Here is a 23,850-nt window from a genome sequence, read left to right as displayed (position 1 = left end):
GACTAATGTAATAATTATTAATGTAATAATTTACTGATTATTCACAATATATATATATATATATATATATATATATATATATATATTTGTGTGCTTGATTAAAATACCTGAATCATAACAATGACAAAAAAGTAATATTTCTTTTAACATTTCAACATTTTCTTTATAATCATCTTCACTTAAAAAAACACACAGTACGCACTTTAGGGCATTATTCTAATGGTGGTGTACTATTTTAACTTATCTATTTAGTGTAGTAATGTGCAGTTTGGGACAAAGCCACCATGGTTATGTATGGATTTTGCATTTGCATTTACCTTGCATTTAATTTTGTTTTGATCTAAAACAACCTTTTGTGTTTTTTTAGGTTTTTAATACTGGATAAAATGTCCCTCTTTCCCTCTGCCAGTCCATTTTCCCACTGCATAAGAAATTTAATCCAGCACACGGTTACTGCATTGCAGTTCTCTCAGTGCATTGCCAGCACTCTGTCACACTTACAGTTACAGTACAGTCAATGATAACTTGCTTTTATATCCTACAACAATGTGGCCAGGCAAACAAACATTATATACAGTGGTATAAAAAAGTTTGGGCACCACTGATAATTTTCATGATTTTCCTTTTAAATCATTGGTTGTTCAGATCAGCAATTTTCAGTTAAATATATCATATAGCAGATGAACACAGTGATATTTAAGAACTGAAAAAAGTTAAATATAGGACTTTCAGAAAGTTTGCAATAATTCTTTAAACAAAATTAGTCAGATGAATAAATTTGGACAACCCAACAGAAAAATTACATCAATATTTAATAGATTCTCCTTTTGCAGAAATTACAGTCTCTAAACGCTCTAAAAGCTATTTTTGATCATTCTTCTTTACAAAACATCTCCAGTTCAGTCAGGTTTGATGGTTTCTGATCATGAACAGACTGCTTTAAATCACAGTACAGATTTTCAGTAATATTCAGGTCTGGGGACTGAGATGATCATTCCAGAACATTGTACTTTTCCGCTGTATAAATGATTTAGAAGAATTTGAGCAGTGTAGAAAGAGTAGAAAAACTTTCAACTGGCACCTTAACCCTTTCTCATAGCTGGATTCACCTGTGTATGTAGGTCAAGGGTCAATGAGCTTACCAAAAAAAATTGTTTCAATAAATAGTTCTAAATGTATTCAAATCAATTAACAGACAAGGGTGCCCAAATTTATGCATCTGCCTCATTTTGTTTAAAGAATTATTGCACACTTTCTGTAAATCCTATAAACTTAACTTCACTTCTCAAATATCACGGTGTTCATCTGCTAAATGATATATACTGAAATTGCTGATCCGAACAACCATTAATTTATAAAGTAAAAATAACCATGAAACTTATCAAGGGTGCCCAAACTTTTATATACCACTCTACAATATAACCGGATACCCAAGGGAAGGTAGCCCGGATGGGCAAGACTGCACACTGATGGTGAGTTAGGGTTGGGAGGGGATAAATGCACATTATGCAAATAAACTAGGTCAGGAGCCAATAGAAACATTATGTTTCTAGTAATACACTTAGAAAGGTTGAGTAGACTTTACACAACTATACCCAAACAAAGAAAGAGTAAATTGTTGCTTTTATAGTGTTCAGACTTAAATTGGCTCTGTGCATGCTGGGCAGTATATTAGTTTATTTCAGGTAACATTGAAATATTTTACTCGGTCATATATATTTTAACACTGAACACCATTTAAATTCCAATGAGCTAAAATACACTATGAAAGTGTGAAAAATTGTGAAATTAAATTGTTTAACTTAAATGTTTTCTCTACAGTTTTTTGTATCTGTGTAGATGTTATCATTACCAGTAATTGTTAAAATGTTATAATGACCTGATAACTCTCACAACAGTGCTATAATGTCTAATGTCATGATTTTAAATGCACATTTGACATAAACTGCAATGGAATTATTAACTGTAGTATCTGACATGATAATAACCAATAATGATATCAAACTGGTACCGTATATTACAACTTATGTAAACATGTTTATGGCCTTGGTTTGTCACAGTGTTAATGGAGTGTAACAGTTTATTGTTATGCACTATTCCTTTTTATAATTTAATAGATGAATGTACTGTTTCTGTAATCCCTGTTTCAGTATTCAGTTACAGTAACAATGAAGTGTTTCAGTGTGATTCACAATAGTATTGTAGTTGAATTACATACTGACCATGACCGAGATTTCCTGACTCGACTGGCCCCTGTTTTCTCTCTATATGAAGCATTGTCCAGTAGCACGTCTCGGCTTGGCTCCGCCTCTGAGCTCGCCTTTGGAAAGTCCATTTGAAACAGGGTGGGCGGAGTCATGTCCAGCTCTAAAATCATGATGTTCTCAGCCTGTTGAGAGGAACAAAGCCAATGAAAAAATCGATAATAAAGTTCCCTGTTTTTGAACACAACAACCTTTTCAGATTGAATATGTATAAATATCTGCATAGTAACAAACATGATAAGTGAAAAGAGGCTTTTTAATCTGTTATAGAATCTGTGTGTAAAATATCCATCAAAATTTACCAAAAAAATGAACACCCTTTGTTTTCTGTTGGAGGTCTTTGTAGTAACTAACCCCTTGTGTGGAGGCTGTACTGAAGACAGGCTGGCATACATTGTGAGCTGTTGATCTGCTACTAAACAGTTCTCAATTACAGTCGCCAAGAGGGAGGTATAAATAATACAGAAGTGAATCCTGTGACTCAAACACACTAATCACAAAAACAGACACTTAAACAGACACAAACAAATATAGTCAGAGGGCCATAGGAATCATACATAACCACCAATGCCATAGTAACATGACAAGGTTGATGGTAATACTAGAGGTCGAATGTCTGACACAGTTTTTTGATTTTCTCTAAACATAGATGCTAAACTGGGAAAACCCTTTACCGTGCATAAAAAAGTTGTTGCACCTTAATCCCAGTGTTGCACTGAAAGCTCTGTTTATTAGCTCCAATGCTAATTTGTCATCTGGAGAAGTAGATTGTTCTCAAACAATTTGCGACCTGGTTTGTGTATGCAAGTTTTACAGGTGTATTCAGTCAAATTGTGCTACCACACCATGTATGTATAATTAAGGCTGGCAGGATATTTTACTTACCAGAAATGATTCCCAGAAATAAAAACCTCCATTAAAATTACAGGCAGGACATATTAATAACATTTAAAAAGCATGTAACAGCATAAAATGTAGGAAACTGTGATAAGATTTATTTGTAATTAATTACATGAGTAAATTTTTGTAACACTTATATTGGCAAATAATAACAGAATAGTTAGATCATTAAACACACCCAGACTTATCAAGTCTAGTAATGTCTAATAACTGTCAGAAGCTATCATAAAATTCGTCAACAACACTAAAGTCCTATCCGGACGGGAGTAGTTTCTCAGGGGGACGTTTGTGAAAAATATTTCACGCTTCTACTCAGTGATAAAACTCTTGCATCTGGACTGCAATTGAAAAATCAGGAGGAGCAGTTAGTTTTTCAGTTTTTTCGGTCACATGACATCACGTTTAGTAGCTCCTCCATTGTAGTTCTCCGCTGTTGTGTTTACATGGATCTCCAAGGAAAGTCTAATTACGGTTATTGGCAAGTGGACAAATAGCTATTTTATTAAATGCGAGGTGATGAAAATCAGAGATGTGGATCCGGATGTGACTAAAATTACCGGAGGACCACAGAGTTCAGTGTAAAACAGTACATAATTCAGCCTGTTTTCTTAGAGGATGTCTGAGAAAAACACATACAGGGTCATTCCGGGCGGGAAGAGATTACCCCAGGACCCCCTGAGAAACTTATCCTGTCCAGATAGGGTTACAGTAACATAAAAAGATTAAACCAGACCCAAGTCATGCAATACTTAACAAAGCAAAACAAAGCTCAGCATTTTCCGCTCCATTCTGTTTTGACTCGTTTTTAGCTCGGTCTTCCTCAGTCCTGCTGCCCTTTTCCTGCCCTGCTGTCATTCCGGTTTTGTTTCATTTTGTCTTTCTCTTTTATTCTCTTTTTGCAAGAAAAGAAAAATAATCATACTCTGTATCTGGAGTGGGCTCCCATCGCTATGGCAACCCTGGCAAACTGGCTGATTGGTCGCTTGTAGCCCACTGCAGAGGCGGGTCTCCTCTTCATCTGAGTGAACTTACTGAGAGAGAGAGAGAGAGAGAGAGAGAGAGAGAGAGAGAGAGAGAGAGAAGAAAAGAGGTCAACATTCTTTTGACAAAAGAAACATGCTAATTCCAGTGACAGAAAAGCACAATTAGTCGGTATGTGTGTGTGTGTGTGTGTGAATGAGTAAGCATTTCTGTGTGAGAGAATTTTGCCAGTGAATGGTCTTCTGTTCTCTCCATTCTCTCTTGCTCTCTTGTCTATCACACACACACACACATACACACACACACACATTGTGTTGTGTATTATGCTATTATGAAATCTGTGGCAGTGATTTTTCACACTGTGCCACTCTGATCTGGCAACCCCTCAAAAGCAGATAAAAGCAGCCGCTGTTGTTGTGAGGAATATTTACTGTATTATTTAACAGAAGATGCTTCTGTTACAGTTCAACCAGCGCCAAGCTGTACTATCAACTCTTGCTCTAAATGGAGTGTCACAAAAACACTAAGCAGCGGGTCGAGCAGAGTGCAGAGTAGGGCGGTTTAAATGACACTGTAAACAGCTGGCCTGTAAATACAAAAAACCCTGTAAATACAGTAATTAATAGTTTGTTATTAGTAGTACTAATAAAGCAGTTCACAGCTAGAGTGCACTGTTTTAATATAAATATACAGAGTGTTACTGTGTTGTTTTTATTTATTGGAGCTATAGTACTCAGTACTACAGTGAGGTATTGTTTATGTACAGCACTGCTGCCCTCTTCCTCTTCTTGTACCAGTTTTCTCCAGTTTCCAAGAGTCTTTTTAAAATGTAACAGGAAACAGTGTTCGCTACTCTCTGGCTTCATCAGTATTGTCTGAAGAAGACTTTTTTTTAAGGCACACCGGATTATAAAGCGCACCGAAATTGAAAGCCTTTTTTCTGGTCTATTTTCATACATAAGGTGCACTGGATTATAAGGTGTGGTAAATTTTTTTTTTTTTTTGGATGTTAATCTACACAGATTTCTCTACTAAAAACTGTTCATTAGAGTGAGTAAAAAGCTTCTGTTTACTTACAATAAGCTTAGATGTCCAGTATTTTATTGCGGTTAGCAGCAGCGCTAGCCTTGGTTAACAGCACTTAGCAGTTTGTCCTCTGTAGCTTGTTTTAACACGGTAAACACACAGACTACATTCCAATATACTCACCTCTGAACGGCAAAAGAGCTAGCATTTAACACGGTTAGCGGCTAATGCTAATACTGATCGAGCCTCAGTGCTGGAGAACTAAACTGAAACTCCTGTATAAAGCTGTACTTCAGAAGAGCGGCTTTACTGCTCCTTACAACCTGACTGGTAGAATTCATACATAAGGCGCACTGACGATTTTTGAAACTAAAGGATATAATTGTGCCTTCTAGTGCAAAAAATACGATACTTTTAATAGTTACAGAGTTCTCTGTGTTTCTGTGTATTTTTTCTAGTTATTATGATGAAAGTCTGAATGTGCTGTGTGTTGTTTATATGCTGCAAATTGGTAAAGGCTTTGTAAATTTACATTTTAAATTGACATTTTAAATGCATCAGTTTATTTTGCATATATTGCTACTTTTTTTTCAATATACTATTTTTTACAATACAAAAATTATTCTTTGTTCAGTTTTTTGTTATTTTTTTACTGCCTTGCAGTAAGTTACTTTGTTCACTAGATTTTGTACCATTACTGGTTATTGACTGAACCTAAGGATCTTAAATGGAAAAATAAAGGAAAATGGGGTGTTATAAAACCTTTTACTGGTAATGTAATTTTCTCCCATATGCCACTGAATACACTGCATTAAAATCAAATAAAAATGGAATAATTCTATATCTCTGCTACAAGCTAACAGCTAATGATGGATTCAATTTAAACTGGAATATCTAATTTTTCATGCCTAAGTTTCAACTTTATTTAACAGAGGAAAACAAATATAAAACACTTCAAAATACAATGAGTTGAAGAATTACATTAAATTGTGTGATAAAATAAATAGTAAAAAAACAAGAAATACAACTAAAAAAACTAAAATAAGGCTACATTAATTAAAATTACTTAAATGATGATAAATAAGCATGATTTATAAACTGAAACCAAAAAAATAAGATAAGTAACTGGAAAACTATCATTATATGAATGTGTAAAATTATTTACATAGAAATTACCCAATAATATTTTGAGTTTGAGTTATGCAATTGAGTTACATTACAATTTACATGCACAATAAAACATACCAGGTTATTCTGCTGTATTTCATTGTGTGAATATCCGAATAGAATTATCTTACATGCACACATGCCCCTACACTCCTACACACACCCACACACACACAGAGCCATTCTGCATGACCCAGATGGAGCTTAGCTTTTTTATCCTGCTCCTTTTCCTTCCTGCAGAGCAGAGCATGTGGCAGCCACACACACACACACACACACACACACACAGAGGAGCAGTTCACATGTCAGAGATGGAAACTCGAGTCGCAGACTCTCACTTGCACTCGTGTTGCATGTTGACAGACTGGCAGCTTAAATGACTCCTTAACTGACTGACTTGTGACTGACATTGGACTTGCACATAAATGGCTTGTGACTCATCTCTGTCTCACACTTAAACTACCGACTCTCGACTCAACTTGGACTTTTGCTTAATGACTCAAATGACTTCAACTGGAGCCAGTGACTGGAAAATCGACTCAGGCTCAAAGCCCAGAGACTCAGCACTCGACTCAGCACTTGACTTGGACGTGCACCTCCGAGACTGTACACTTGACTTGTACTTAAAATACTGACTTCTGACTCATCGTAGATCAATTCCTTAATGACTCACACGTTAAATCAAACCTGTACCAATATACACAAATACATTCAGCTCGAATTCACCCCACAGAGACTCAAAAACTGACTCAGACTTGGACTTGCACCTCATAGAGCTGGATGCATGCTCAGAAACTCCAGACTTAGAACTAAGAAGACTTGAGACTAGGATTAAACTGATATTCAGAAACTTGGGACTTGACTTGTAGAGAAAGCTAACTGATATTCTGTTATATCAGTAATTTATAGTCTGTTATAAATTATATTCTGTTATATCAGCAGTATAGAATGTATCACAGTAATGTGATGTAAAAATCCATATTGTGATAATAGCAGTATTCTGTCTGGAAAGCACTCTGTTATTTAATATGAAGCTACTGGCACTATGAACTATTTAGGGTCAAATCACCCACCCCTAGTACTTTAAGCTAGTACTTTCTGGTTAATGGGGATAAATAGAGGGACATTCTACTCTCAGTTATACTCTTTGGAACTCTCTGAGATCACAAATAGCTGTGACAGTAGCAAGGACAGAACCAGTGGTTTCTGGAAGGTACCACTAGGGAGCCTGATTTTTTTATACAACAGATGCAATTTCCATTGATTTTTCAAAGCTAAAAGACTCAGAATTAGACTCAGAATTCCTAATATGCGTATGACAACAACTGTACAAGGTCAATACAACTTCAATGGCCTAATATTTTCATTTCAACTGCTTAAAGCAGTTTAAAACTATTGAAAATTGTATGAAAAAACAACAGATTCCACTTTTATCCATCCAGTTTATGCTACTTTGTCGAATCTACACTGTAACTTATGCATAGCCATGTACCCTATGCCATATCTGGCACTGTAATCTTACAGCAACAACTGTGACTGGTTTTATTTGGTAGCATCATTCTGCCATCATTGCCATATGTAATTTCAGTGGTTCATTGGTTCACCCATATCATTTGACGCCTTCTATCTCTTTCGCTGCTTTACTGCACCAATGCACAAACATAAACGCTCAGCATAGACAACTTGCACAGGCTATAGCGTGGACTCTGAGCTGATTTGCTGCATAAGCATAAAATGACCTCCAGATCCGGCTCAGACTTGTACACAAGGATACATCACCGGTCACACGAAGGTTGAGGTCACTCACTTCTCTGCAGGGACGAGAGGCTGGAACTTCCATTGATCTTCCTCAGTGTCAAACACCAGCCGGTTCATTATCTTATTCTTCTCCTCCGGAGGAATGAAATTCTCTATTATCAGATATCTGCACACACAAAATGTCAGTGATTAGCATATATACAAGGCTAATGTAGCTAACAGGAAATGGAAGCATTGTGTGCATAACTGAATCAACGTACTCGTCTGAAAGTGAGTGCAGTGGTTCAGTAATCTCTAATAGACTTGTGTATGTAGTTCCTGACACTCTATTATACTAGGGCTGTATAGTCGAATTTATGATATGTATCACAAAACAGGACTTAGGATTCAATATATTGCAATATGTTATGATACTGTTAGAAAACTGTTATATTGTAATGGTTAAAATTATAATTAAGTAGTTTAAAAAACATTTTTATAAAGTCTGGGTAAAAAATAGGTTATTGGGATTTGATAGGAGAGTACAACACTGCTTTCTAGTGGTTGGGTTTAAACACAACACTAAATGAACCACTGTCACCATAAAATACTGTGTTTCTAAAAAAATTATTTTGTATACTTTACACAACAATATCAACAACTGTTATATCTCTGTACCATGTTTAGCATTTAGCCATGTGTATGTGTGCATTTGTTTACTCACTTGAACTTGAGTTCTCTCGTTAGCTCGTTTTGTGTCTGCTCCAGCTCCTGTCTGGTTCTAACATGTTCATCATTTACATCCTGAATCTCAGCCTTCACTGCCTGCAGCTTAGCATACAGCTACAGAGACAGAGAGAGGGAGAGAGAGAGAGAGAGAGAGAGAGAGAGAGAGAGAGAGAATAACACAGTTATATTTTGATGACTGATGTGTGAAGTGGTTTGTGGTGTGTATGACTGATCTGGATCTGCTCTTCTGATAATGATTGAAACGTTACAGATGGTCTCCTGGGCAACCAACTACATGCCATTACCATCCCCCAGCTGCCCTCACGTGTTTTTCTACATTGATTTATCAATTCAGTCTGTTTCCTGTCATTTATCAATTCACCCATTTCAAGTTTAAATATACAATCATTCATTCATTCATTCAATCATTAGTTTCCTCTCATCATTCAAAACCTTCAAATATCAGTTTACCCTTACCATTATAAGTCAATCTGAATTCCATGAAGGAAATCCACTCATCTATTTATATCTCTACCCACTCATCCATCTATTCATCCACCCACACATCTATCCTTCCATCCAACATCTATCCAAGCATTTCTCCATCCATCCACATGACCACCTATCCATGAATCCCTCTGCTCTGTCACCGTGTCATTGACCTGTTCATCCATACACTCATCCAACTAGCCATACACACATCATCCAGCCATTCATTTATTCATAAATACAGTGCATCTAGTCCTTCATTCACTCATCCTAGTGTAGTCATTCATCTATCCATCCATCCATCTATCCACTCACTCACCCATCCATCTACTTAACCATCCACCCAAAACCCAAACATCTATCCACTTATCCCTCTACCCACCAACCACCCACCCATCCATTCATGCATCCATTAATCACATTAGATCATCCACACATCCATTTACTCATCTATACAGTACATCCAGTCCTTTATTCATTCATCCCAGTTTAGTCGTTTATCCATCCATCTATCTATCCATCCATCCATCCATACATACATCTATTCACTCACCCATCCATCTACTTGACCATCCCCCGAAAGCTCAAACATATATCCACTTATCCCTCTACCCACCCACTCATCCAACCATCCACCGATCCATTCATGCATCCATTAATCACATTACATTATCCACATGTCCTGTTCGAAGACAGGGGCTTCATGCAGTGAGTGAAGGGTAGGAAATTCAATCTGTGTTACTGTGGGAAAACTGTCTGAAGCTCGGCCAATCAAAGAGCTTTACTTACACTGTTGGGGTGGAAGATCAGCAAGAGCAGTAATGGAGGTCAAAGGTGTAAAGTAAGAAGTGAGAGTATGTTACTGGACTGGTGCAGAGATGACAGGATAGAGGCCAGGCAGGTGGAGCAGGAATCGTGGCTGTTAATTTGTTCAGAACACTAATATGGGAGTCCTGATTGGGCACAAATCATGAACCACACATGCAAAATCATCACCAGAGAGATTTTTTGGCTGTGATCCCAATCTGTCGGAGTTGTTCACCTACATAATGTCACATTAATTGCCCCTTTATTCTCAGTTTTACTGGTTTAATCACACTACCAGTGTGCAACTTGGTCATTCATGAAGTATGTCCTCAGAAGAGGGCTTTGGGAACACCCACACCTCAAAACAAAAGTCATGAGGTCTTATCTTGTGAGTAATGTTAAGCATTGGCTAGCATAAATTGTCATTATAGAGTTGGAGCAAAGTCTGATAGTGGCTGCCAGATGGATTTAACATTCTATTTCCAAAGTTCTGCGGACAAGCAATTTAACATTGCTAAAATTAAAATCACGGACATTCAACCACATTCAATGTCCCACCAGATGATTAGGGGGGGCATTATTTAGCTATCATAGGACATGGCAAAAGATATGGCACCCAATACTAGTTATTATCGCCTTGACTTTGGGTGTGTCATTAATAGAAGATATAAAACTGATGAATGTTAATGTCCAAAGGCAGATTTCAATGACACAGTGATAAATGCCTGTGACAGTCTTTCAGCTTTGGCTATACTTTTTTGTTTTTGTCCACCTGTTCACATAGCCAACCGGCTTCATTGTGAACGTATTTGCCTTTGTGCTATGTGTGTTACTGGAAGCTTCTATGACTAGAGGATAGCTCAGGCATCTCTGATGGCTGCTGGACAAAACACACCAGCATTTTCTGTCATGCGCAGACATACAATGTGTCCACATTGGCTTTTAAAGCAAGGGTGATCTCTCACCAACTACACTGACAAGTAAATTTGTCACTGTGCAGCGGCGAAGACACATCATACAGCTGCTCATCAAAACTTTTCATCTGTTTGATGCTGTTGAGTGCTGCACTGCACAATACATGAGGTATTCATCCTGCATATTTAAATGCATAGTTAACAGCAAGTATATCTGTACCCTTAGATTGAGGACATGAAACATAAACTGACTTAGCTTCAGGAGAAAGATTTGTCTGGTTTGACTGCTGATGTGGCAGCAGTGCCAAACAGAGCATGTTGGTGTTTATTCTTGACTGCTGTGTAATGTTAAGTAGTAATTCCTACAATCCTCAGCATACATTATGTTCTTCTTTTTTCTTTATCAGTTGGAGGCTGGTTATGGCCTGCAGCAACTCCAGGTGTTACAGTCTTTCAGTCATTCAGCTTGGCACTAGGGCTGCCAACATTATGAGCTTATTACATAGGTTTGTAGTTTAAAGTGCTGCTATGGTGTCATGTCTTGATTGTTCTCACCTGTCGGAGTATTAATCTGTAAACAAACAGACTACATATATATATTTATAGTTACCAATTTTTTAACACTATAAGGCACACCGGATTATAAGGCGCACCAACAATAGAGGTCTATTTTCTGGTCTATTTTCATACATAATGCGCACTGGATTATAAAGCGCATTTTAGGAGACACTATAAGGAACTTCTAATTCAGCAGGTCTCGTTGCTGTGTGTAGCTAACTAAGTTAAGCAAAGCTAAGCTAAATTAAGTACACTGTTATTCTTAAAAATACTTTCTTTTAAAGTCAAACCAGCACTGGATGTTAATCGACACAGATTTCTCTCCTAAAATAGTTTATTTGGGTGAATAATGCGCTTCTGTTTATTTACAGTAAGCTTAGATTTACAAATTTTTCCAGCACTGGAGCATTAGCGGCTAACCGCTATTGGTTAGCGGCTAATGCTGCCCGACAGCACTACACTTCGTTCAGCCAGGGCAATATTATCTAGTGGTCTGTACAACGTAGCTTGTTTTAATATGTTAAGCACACAGACTACAGTGCGATATACTCCCCTTTTAACGGAGAAAGAGCTAACTAGCTCTTAGTGCGGTTAGTGGCTAATGCTTATGCTGCTTCAGCAGTGCTAGCCGGGGTTAGCTGCAGGCCACAGGCCGATAATGCTCCCCTCTGAACGGCTAAGTAGCTAGCGCTTAGCGGCTAATGCTAATGCTACTCGAGTCTCAGTGGTGGAGAACTAAACTGAAACTCCTGTATAAATGCTGCACTTCAGTTGAGTGGCTTTAATGCTGCTTACAACCTTACTGGTAAAATTCAAAGATAAGACACACCGGATTGAAAGGCCCACTGACAATTTTTGGGAAAATGATGTGCGCCTTATAGTGCAGAAAATACGATATATGCATGTCTGGATGGCTTTGATTAAGCTACCTAACTATATATTTTCAGTCAAAAGTAGTTGCATAAATACAGTGCAGCCTAATCTCTGGACAGGTTAAAGATTATTAGATAGAAAGTAGTCCGTTAGCAGATTAGCATTAGTGCTGGTGCTGGCGTTAGCATTGGCGGCACAGTCAGTGGCTGAGGAAACATAAACCGGACAAACCTTTTTGTACTGATAAAGGGAGGAACGCATATCCACAGGGTCAGGGAAGAGGTCCAGGGGTCAAAGGGAGCAAAGAACAGAGGAGTTAGGGAACCAAATACAACCTATCAACATGGAGGGACTGTGTGTGTGTGTGTAGCCAACATAGAGAGAAACCAGTTCTACTGTCCACACTGATGATGTGCTTGTAACCTTGTATCCTTGTATGTGTTACAACTCACCTTTTTCAGTTTTTTTGTTTTGGCCTCCACCTCCTGCTGCAGAGAGGAGAATGTTTCTCTCAGCTCCAGCGTCTCCTCGTCCTGAATCAACATCATCTGCTGCATCTCCCGCTCTTTACGCGTCTGCGCACACAGACATGCAATGATGCAAACATGTTCACAAATGTTACTGTATAACTGCAGATAGAGCTCTTACTCTTGAGTATATTGGTAATAATAAGTAACACATATAATGAACAAGCCCCTGGCAAGGCTAGTGGTTTGCTGGATGGTTGATGTGGTGTTCCAGATGTTGCTAGGTGGGTGCAACAGTGTTACTAGATGCTATAGTTGCTATTATGATGCAGATGCTTGTTCCTATGGTATTTCATGTGGTTTATATGATATTCACTAGTTTGCTACTAGTTAGTTGCTAAGCCATGCCTAGATGGTTGCTAATGTTGTACTAGGTCGTTGCTTAAGTATACCATGTGGTTGCTTAGTGTTGCTTAGTGGCTCCCATGGTATTTGCTAGGACATTCCTTGATGGATTATTGAAAAGCTATTTGTATCTTTGGTACTAGCTACTGTGTTTCCTAGGTCATGTTATGTGTGTTACTATTTAGTGTACTTGTGTAAAGGGTAAATTAGTGCATTACAGGACAATAGGAGTATGTATTTAATAGGCTTGACACTATAATTATATTATGGGTTTATTGTGCAAAATACTAAAATAACAATATTTGTTTGAAAAATAGTGTTTTATATGTGTATATAGGTTTTACTTATTGTGATATTTAAATAAAATAAAAATCATTCTATTCTAAGCCCAATACCTGAATACTGAACTCATAATTAAAAGCTCATTGCTGTTTCAAAGGAGGTAATTTCAATATAATAATTTTATTCTATAATTAAATAAATGGAATAAAATGAGAATAATGTTGTTTATTGCATTTTGTCTGGGAAAGTATACCTTCCAATGAAAAGGGTTAATATTTGGCTTGATACATATTTTTTTTAATAACTGATGACTTAAAATAACAGTCTAAATAATTATTTTTACAATAAAAATGTCTGTGTGTGTGTGCGTGTGTGTGTTAAAAGTTACCTGCTCAGTAATCTCTTGTTTTTTCTGCTCCAGCATCTTCTGTTGTTCATTAGTGTGATCAATAATGTTCTTTCCTCCAACCAGAAGCTTGCTCTCCATTGCCTAGCAACCAAAGATCAACATCAGCATCAGTACACACAGATACATTTCAACCCCCCCATATCTACACCCACTATGCACTTTCTCAGAAACCCCTCTGTTACATCTCTATCATAATGGTTTACAGTAAGAGACAGTAGCTCATTTGATGATGTTTAGTTTGTATTAACCATCTAAAAGCCCTTGAGCGGGGATCAGTTACCACAGTGACCGCAGAGCTGCTATTGGCTGGATTTTATGGCCTGGTGGTCCCACTCTCATCTTAGCAGTGACTAAAATGACTAAAATCCCAGCAACCCTGCTGTGCCTAATACACTGGTTAGTGGTTGTCCGGTCTGAATTACAGTATGTACCAATATAATGCCACTTCTGTTATAATAAAAATATATTTAATTACAATCATTCAAATATAGCAATGTATTACTTTTGTAACAATACTAATACTTAAGTTTAGCCCTAATTAGTGACCAAAGTGAAGGACAGCTGGCTCAGGGGGCTTCCAGAGCCCACACACTGAGCCCACTGTAAGGGAGATACTTCCTGTTTATCTCTCATTCGAGAATAACCCATTCATTTACAGTCTGTAGAGAGTCACTGTAATGAGTCACTGTGTGACAACACACATAAACACAGCAATGATGAAAAGAACCACTGATATCATTAAAGGAATAATTCACCAGGAAGGAATACAGGAAGCATACACACACATACACACACATACACATTTTCACAACTCATAGACAATGTCTCTCATTATTTAGTGATATATTTAATATTACTGTGGCCAAAAGAATAGAGGACCTTGTGTGTGTGTGGGTGTGTGGTGTCATGTTTAGTTTGCATTAGAAAACTGACTGGTTGGACAATGCAGACACTAAAAATAGCCACCCAAAAAAAAAACAGCCAATACACACTGACAGGCTGGAGGAGGAGATGTGCTGCTGACAGAACAGCCAACACAACCTCAGCATCTTTGTCTCTCTCCCTCTCTCTTTCTCTCTCTGTATTGCTATCTATCTGTCTATCTATGTATAAAAATAAGAAGGTTGAGTGATAAATGAACGATAAAATCCAACACAACCTCAACACCTCTCTCTCTCCCTCTCCCTCTCTCTTTATATCTATCTATCTTTCTGTCTATCTGTGTATAAAGATGAGAAGAGTGAGTGATGAATGGACTATGAAAAGTCTAATCAAAGCAAAAGTGAGAGAGAGAGAGAGAGAGAGAGAGAGAGAAAGAAAAAGAAACAGAGAGGATAGTAGAGTGTGTTATGGCTGTGGGATCAATGGTGGGATTAGAAGATTAGAAAATAACAAACATTAGTCTCTCCTTCCCTCACACACACACACACACACACACACACACACACACACACACACACACACACACACAGAATAAGTAAATGAGATGACTCTGGAACAAAAGACAGAAAGTAGTTCTTGAAAGTGCACTGTATATTACACATTATGTAATTCGGTACTGTACAATCTCAGATTCCATCTGTGCCAAATGTTTCTGCATATCAGCTCAATAAAGTTATTAATCAGTGGTGCAGTGTACTACAGTAAGCACTTCAACTAATTTATTCCCCTTTTTAATTTAGCACTGATGTCCGTAAGTTTTGGGATTTAGGGGATTTAGGGCCCTCTCTGGTGAGAATGGGTAATTGCACCGAGCATGCAGAAGAATCATTTTGAACTGGGTGGGTGTGATGCGGTCTCCTTTCAGCGTGGATGAATCCGATTTCAGGTTATGTTCAGTCAGAGAGAGAGAGCGTGCTCTCAGTCAGAAACTTCACTTTATCGTCTCTTTGTTTTTACTATAAGTGAATAGGCTACTGAGCTCTGAGTTTCTCGTCCTGAAGTCTCCATTGCTTCTACACACAATTCAGTCATCAAACACACAAACCATGAAAGCAGTTTAGTTATAATCATATAAAAAGCATCTGAAGAATCGTGAGAAATATGTGTCTGAATACAGAGAGAATTTGCAAATGATGTTTTCGGAACATGTGCAGGTGACCAAAACCACATTCCAGTTATGCTGCACAAAACACACAATACTTTTTACCACAAATTAGTCAGAGTGCTTACACTGTACTGAACAGCCAACAGCAGGTGGTTACACCTGTGTTTGTGTATGTATTTTCCTTACTCACTGTGTGTGTGTGTGTGTGTGTGTGTGTGTGTGAGTGTGTGTGTGTGAGTGATTGTGTGATGGAGGTGAAAATGAGTGTGGCAGAGAGGGAGAGAGAGAGAGAGGGAAGGGAAAAACACAGAAACAAGTTGCCAGGATTTAAAATAGAAAGGCAGCCTCAAGGGAGCTACCAGCTGAGTTGTTCTGTCATCTCTCTCACACACACACAAACACACGTGCGAAAGCACACACAAGCATGCACGCACACTTGTACACGTCATTGTGCACCCAGGCGATTTTTCAGCATGGCCTTCAAATCCAGGCCCCCCTTCTTTCACATCGCCATAGCAACAGGGACGGAATGAGACGAGTTCATTACGAATGCGTCCGAACTGCGACCTCATTGGAGAGGGTCCACAGAGCAAAGCTCCGCCCACAACCACACAGACGCTGACTCATCAATATTTCAGCAGAAGCAGCAAAACATGCTGGGAACCGGTGAAGAGTGATGCCTGCATGAGACTAATAGACACACGCAAACACACTAAGAGTCTCACAATCATGCACACTCACTCACACAGTTCCTCCTGGATTAGTAAATGCACACATACACACTCACCATTAACGGCACAACCACTCTCTTACTCACTTACTCCATCATTCCCTCATCTTTCCATTTTTATTGCTTACACAAGCATTTAAAAAGTCATGTGCAATTTTGAAATTTCGGCTGAAAAAAATGTGAAATTAGTTGTGGTTTCATTTACTACAGTTATATATACAATACACTTTAGCAGTGGTGTGCAGTGAGGCCCTTCTAACCCTTCAGAGAAGGGGTGACAATAGGTGCATGTTAACCATTACATAATATTTAAACAGGAAATATATATTATAGTTATTGTAAACTATAAGCATATTTTATAAATTAACTCAAATAAAAAACAGCGATTAATTCAAAGCATTAGTCTGCGTTTTTCAGTATCTACAGGACTCTTATCTGACTGACAGCTGTTTTAACCAATCAAAGCTTTTTAAAATGGCTTCTGCCCCCGTGGCTGCGTGACCCTTCTCCTGATTTTGAGAAGGGTGTAGTAATGAGTATATTAGCAAAGTCGCAGGACAATCTACCCAATCAGTTTCATGATTTTCACTCCGGGGGCGGGGCCATGACTGTCTAACCCCTTCTCAGCGCTGTGCTGAAGGGGCTACGCATTGCTCTGTGTAAAACAGAGCGCATGCTGGATTAGTTCAATATAACTATAATGGAATTGCAACGGTAAATGAGACAAATATTGTGTCACATCATATTAAATAGCCTTTTTAAAGGCTGTCCTTCAATGTGTTGCAGAAGGGGTACCCACTATATTAACTGCACGCCATTGCACTTTAGATTGCTAAACTGCTAAACAAGCAAAACAGAGAGATCTGAATCAGTTTTGCTCTTGATTTGTGATGAGTATGTTGGTTTGGCCGGCTGTGAACATGACACAGGTGTCTTTAACACATCCCACCTCTTTAGGTATAACCTTTTGTATTTTAGTGGACTATAAGGCACACCGGATTATAAGAAGCACTATCAATAAACGTCTATTTTCTGGTCTATCTTCATACATAAGGCGTACCAGATTATAAGGCATTTTTAACATGTCACCATGTAACCAAAACTGTAATTCTTAAATATATATATATATATATATATATATATATATATATATATATATATATATATATATATATATATATATATATATATATATATATATAAACGAGCGCTGGATGTTAATCTACACAGATTTCTCTCCTGAAAACTGTTTATTTGGGTGCGTAAAGTGCTTTTGTTTACAGTTAGCTTAGATTTCTAATATTTTTGGGCTGTTAACAAAAATGAAAAGATTTTAAGTAATTTTGCAAGTATATATGGAACATGTAGTAATACTCAGGAAATACTGAATTGAGGCTTGATATATTCACTCGCCAAATCCTTTCCATTTCACTTTTGCGCATTTTAGCTATATTCTAACTAACCATATCTCTTTTTACTCTCCCTCTTACTCTCTACCTACCTCTTGCTTTTTAACATGTTCTCTTTTACTCTTACATTCTTACTCTCAATCCAGTTCTCACTTACTCTGTCTTTTTTGCTCTTAACCCATATTTCTTTTGAAACATTTCTACCTTTCCCTCTCTTTTTCTATATATACCTTATACGTATAATCACTTCTCTTGCTTTTTCTCTCATTTTCTCACTCTCTACCCATCTTTACCCTCTTTACCCTCTCTCATTTTCTCACTCTTTACCCGTCTTTACACCCATTTCTATCTTTCTCAGTCTCCCCATATTTGTCTCCTTCTTTTGTCTGTGTCTCTGTCTTACTCTCCCTTCATATTTCTTCTGTCTTGCTCTTTCTCTCTCTCACACACACACACACACACACACAGGTCTTCCTGCACAGATTGTTTGCAGAGATTTTCCGGCTCTGGGCTGTGAGGAAGGAAACAGGGGAAAGAGAACAACACTGTTGGCTGAGGACTCATGCTACGAGTGTGTGTGTGTGTGTGGGTGTGTGTTCTCATGTGTTTAAATGTGTGTGTGAGTGTGCTCATAATGATTCAGTGTAATTAAATCTTTAAGATCTGTTTGTTTTAATTGATGTACTGAAATCCCCACCCAGACCCCCTCTGGTCATCTGGTGATGCATTTCCTGTTTTGCTGTAATTGTTCCGTGATCTAAGCTGTGATTGGCTGGTGGAGCAGCAGGCAGGATGAGGCAGTGATGACACATCCCCTGTCAGGAAATAACCACCAGCCACTGTAATGTTTTATTTATAATACATAACAGTAGCCCCCCTCCTCTCTCACTCTATTCCCACCTTTTTCATTCTGCCTATATCTCTCTGCTTCAATCAGCTGTTTATCCCTTTCATTTAGAAACAAACATCATATAAACAAACTACTATCAATTAACATATAAACTGTTAGTTTTGTGAATTATTTGGTTTCAAATTCCAGTTAGATATCTGTGGAGGGTGAAATTAGGTATTTTTACACACTTTAATTTGTTTCTCTGGTCTAAATCAGTTTTCCTCCTTCGTTTAGTTTGGTTTCACAGAAGGAAGTTCAACAGAATGAGTCTTAATAAACCATGTACCGTAAGCTTGTTGTCTCTGCTTTTTGGTCAGATCTGTCTCGAGCAGAGCAGGAAATTGAATACAGGAAAAATGTCCTGTGTTTCTGCACAGCACATATTTCATTGGACTTTCAGTAATTACCTGAGTAATAAATCAGGTTAAACTGCACATGAAAAGCCATTTAGCTCAGACATAAAGAGTAAATTTCATAGTAAACTAAAGTTATTCAGAAAACTCCAGATTCACATACTGAGGTCAAGTTAGAGCTTGGTATAGGTGTACTGCAGCTATGATTAGGGGTAGAGTTTAGGTCTAGTGTAATTTTGTGAGTAAATAATAAAATACTGATATAAAATACATAATCCTAATGTCAATAAACTCTCACTAAGTTAAGCTCTACAGCAGTTCTACTGCTATTGGATGCTGGCTTTTGGTTTTTTAGAGTTGTCCACATAAAAAAAAAACTACAAACCTGTGTGTTTACAATAATTCTGATTTTATCTATAATAAAGAGCCGTTTTTTCTACTGTACACATATTTAAATCAATAAGAGGTTAGAATTTTTTTTCCATTAAACAGATCTGAAGTAATCAATAATGATCAGAATGATTTCCATAACACAAGCACCTGTTTAAATTATTGTAATATGTGATGATACCAGTTATCATACCAAGGTAACAATAAAATATGGTGAATAGAGTAGCCCTATTATATTCCAAGTACTCTCTATATGCTATAATTGTGTTTTATTACTCTATATATACTGCTTTACAGATCCAGGCAAGATTTGTGACAGAGTTGAATTGGATCTCCCAATATTCACTCCGGTAATTTCTGCTGATTTCCCCCTCTGATACAGACACCCAGTACTGGTGATATCCAGATATCCAGATCAGCATTCTTTACTGCTTTTAGTCCAATACTGATAATGGCTATTAGTCTGGGCCATTTCTAGGCCTCCTAGTGCATTTCCATAGCACAACACACAAACACACACATAAACATCCATTTGTACACACACCCATTTGTGTACACACACACCCATTTGGACAGTTCACTCACTCCCTAAATCACTCACACACTCTAATGCTTCTTCGTAGAAAGCAGGGCTCCAGTTGTCTATGTAGCTTTTAGCATTAATCAATGCTTAAACAACCTCTTTCTCTGACCCAGGACCTGCCTGACAACTGCCCACTGATTGGCCGGCTGCTGGCAAAAAAGGAATATGGTTCCAAGGCCAATTATGATTGGCCTACCAGTCCCTTAGGTCAGCCAATCATGGCTCTAAGTGAAAGAATGTGCTTTGTTTGGCCTCGTCAGGACATTTAGCTAATTACCGCTGATTCACACACAGTGTGACCCAGTTCACACACACACACACACATACACACACACACACAACAATACACAGCATACAGTAGAGCCCAGAAATTTCCATATCCAATTTTGAAGGAAATGCATACATACTGTGCGTAAGTGCCCTTAACTAGACCAGGCCATTCACCATGTTTCCCTTTCAGGAAGAATAAACGAGTGTGTGTGTGTGTGTGTGTGTTTCATATGTGCAACTTTAGCTGACCTGGAAATCTGCTCTGATAAGGCAGGAAAGATGTGTCTCAGTGATCAAAGCAAGAGGAAATATAAACAGACTGCACAATTCTATTACTGCCCTCTATCTCCACTCATCTTTATCTAACACACACACACACACATTTTATGCGGGCCTAGTTACAGCCTGGGGGCCAGATAGCAAACTGTTATGTCAACTAAGATTAGTAGGCTACACTACTCTAGCCAAATCATTAGATAATGGCTTCCTTATTACCAAAGGCAGAAAGCAACATATAATTTTAAACCCAAGACTGGGACAAAAATGGATCCCTACTCATTCTTATATTACTCTATTATTTAGCTTTACTTGCAAGCCAAAATCAGAATTTACCACTTTGTAATGCAGGCAGACGAGCCCAGTATCTGTACCCTTTTCTTTCGTAGCCATGGGGTTTGTAATGTGTGCAGCATGTGGTTTTGCATTGTCTTAAAAAAATGTTTGACATGCCTGGCAATTATGTCATCAATGGCATTCTCTCAACCCCACACCATGTCAAATCCTAGATTTTAGATTTTTTTCCATACTATCCCGCGGCATATGCTTCAACCCTCAAAATAGGGTTGGAGTTTGGGAAAATATCTACATTGTTGGGCAAGGTGGTCTGGAAGTAAGGTGTTACTATTTTGGCGGCAGAAAACACAGGTGCGCCACTGACTGATTAAAACCCTGAGAACATTCAATCGTCAGAGTCCATTCCTATAGGTGTGCCATGCGTGTAGAACACATACACATGGATGCACTCCACAGCGTAAATTTAACTCAACAATAAAGAAAATAAAGAATAAAATAACATTGCTGTTACATTAAATGAGCTGCTGACATACCTTTACAGCATGAACACAGGTCAGTATCCTCTGCTGAGATGTACAAAAGTGCCGCACTGTTAAGATACGAATGCACACAAATCAGCGAGCACCTGCCTCTTAAAGGGAATGACAACTGGCACACTGATTGGTTTATGTTACGTTACCCCCAAAACACACCCATGATTAATTAAAAGAATTATTACATGCCTTTTGCGTACTTCGAGCCTTGCACAGTGTTTTATTGCGCTCTCAAAATACCAAAGACACACCGACTAGCCCTAAATCCAGCTGCGCTATAGATCGCTAAAATAGGGCCCAAAGTCTATGCACCAGCTGAGAGAGCCATGAATTCTCTTGCAGAACTACACTGTGGAGCTCAGAGTAGGAATGCTAACAAAAGTAGATGCTTAGCTTTTGCTTAAAACTCCATTATTTTGGAAGGGATTCCTTTTGCTTTCCAACTGCTGCTGCTGTACACTGGTTTGTGGTTAAATGTGGTCCACACAGTTTGTTGTGTTGTATGTTAGTGGTGGTTTTGGACTCTTGAGAGGGGAATCTAGTTAGTGGTGTTAAAAGTCTTTACTCTGCTTAATTGCGAAGGTGTGTTGTGCTGTGTACTATAAAGTACACTATGGGAGAATGTAGTGCCCTCAATGTCACACCTGAATAGGGATCCATTTCCACCCCAGCCTGTGGTTATTATAAATTTGAATTCTAGGAAAATGAATTTTAGGATGTGAAAAATGTTTTTTTCCAACAATGCCCTCTGAGGCAAGGTGATGTGGACACACAGCCATGCATTTATGATGTGTTTAAGTCAACCAGCTGCAATTAATAAATATTTCATATTGCTTATACATTTAAATTCATTGTATCTAGAGGCATCGTATCAGCTAAATGCGTTGTAGTTTAGTCTGGAATTTCTGTTCCTTCTTTTCCCAGAAAAATCTTCTACATAATGAATACCAACATACAAAAAAACACACTTAAGTAGTTAAAATATTTGTGCCTGACTAAAGAAATTCACTTGTTTCATGTTCTTTTTCTTCTGTTTAATAAACTAAACCAAACTATTTCTCACTATATAGCCCAATACTAAATAGGAACCCACTTGGGTCAACGGCCAATAACAAACAATATACAGTGCAGTGATAGTGCTGTACACCCCTCAGGCTACAGACTGCATCTTCCAGCTGACTTTCAGCATGTCCCATATTTCAGGCCAAAGAGCGTTCAATAACCCACTTTCAGTGCTTTCAGGCTCTTTTTATAGCTAACAGTGCTTGCTCACTGCTAACTAATCCCTATTTCTCTCCCTCTCTCTCTCCCTCTCTCTTTCTCCCTGGTTTCGACAATCTCTTATGTCACCCCTTATATCCAGCCTGGAACACACTGAAGTGCATTACATAATTTCATGTGAACATTAATAAAAAGTTAAAGAGGTTGTTTTAGATCATTGATTAGCATTAGCCTATTGACCTGGAAACGTTGCAGTGCAAACATGGACCGGTTCTTAAAAAGTTTGCAAAAACCGGCTCTGGCATTAGCACTTCATTGGTGGAAAAGAGGTATCAGGGTTCCTCAGTGTAGCGCTGTTGGGCAGCAAAGCGCTAGTGGTTAGCCGCTAATGCTAATGCTGCTGCCTTTTTGGAAATCTGAAAATCTAACTCAAATAAACAGTTTTCAGGAGAGAAATCTGTGTAGATTTACATGCAGCGCTCGTTTGACTTTAAAAGAAATTGTTTTTTTTTATTATTAAAGTTTTGTTTGCTTAGTTTAGCTTTATGTAACTTAGTTAGCTACCCCCTTTAAAAAAATACTTGACAGTGCATTCACTGATTTAGTCCTTTTAAAACAAGCTTTATAAGCCTCATATCATATCTGACTGTTCAAGATATGGTGTTTTTCATTACCAACACGATGAGAGCACAGGAAATATCAGAAAGTGCTTTTTTAGAGGGTTAAGTGTTTACCCTGTTTTTAGCTACAAAGTAAATCCCCATGACTTTCTTAGTCTTGAATGTAACTCTATTAGGCCATTACCTCCTTTATAGCATTACAGGTCACACAACCAGGAGAT

The 23,850-nt window shown here is 38.0% G+C and overlaps 1 protein-coding gene across 1 annotated transcript in view; it reads right to left on the bottom strand.

The window, feature by feature from the left end:
- The window catches only part of LOC103045204 (kinesin-like protein KIF3C), a 40,359-nt gene that overhangs the window by 4,781 nt on the left and 11,728 nt on the right, over nt 1–23,850 (bottom strand). Inside the window, exons 4-9 of the mRNA XM_049466998.1 lie at nt 13,988–14,089; nt 12,898–13,020; nt 8,800–8,918; nt 8,146–8,262; nt 4,087–4,195; nt 2,223–2,389 (exon numbers count right to left, since the gene is read on the bottom strand). Of these exons, the coding sequence (XP_049322955.1) occupies nt 2,223–2,389; nt 4,087–4,195; nt 8,146–8,262; nt 8,800–8,918; nt 12,898–13,020; nt 13,988–14,089 (737 nt within the window). The remainder of the gene's footprint in view (nt 1–2,222; nt 2,390–4,086; nt 4,196–8,145; nt 8,263–8,799; nt 8,919–12,897; nt 13,021–13,987; nt 14,090–23,850) is intronic.

Source organism: Astyanax mexicanus, chromosome 1, assembly GCF_023375975.1.
Source record: "Astyanax mexicanus isolate ESR-SI-001 chromosome 1, AstMex3_surface, whole genome shotgun sequence".
In the NCBI taxonomy this organism is placed as follows: Eukaryota; Metazoa; Chordata; class Actinopteri; order Characiformes; family Acestrorhamphidae; genus Astyanax; species Astyanax mexicanus.
Note: the sequence above shows the minus strand (reverse complement) of the source record. Positions and strands in the feature narration are given on the sequence as shown.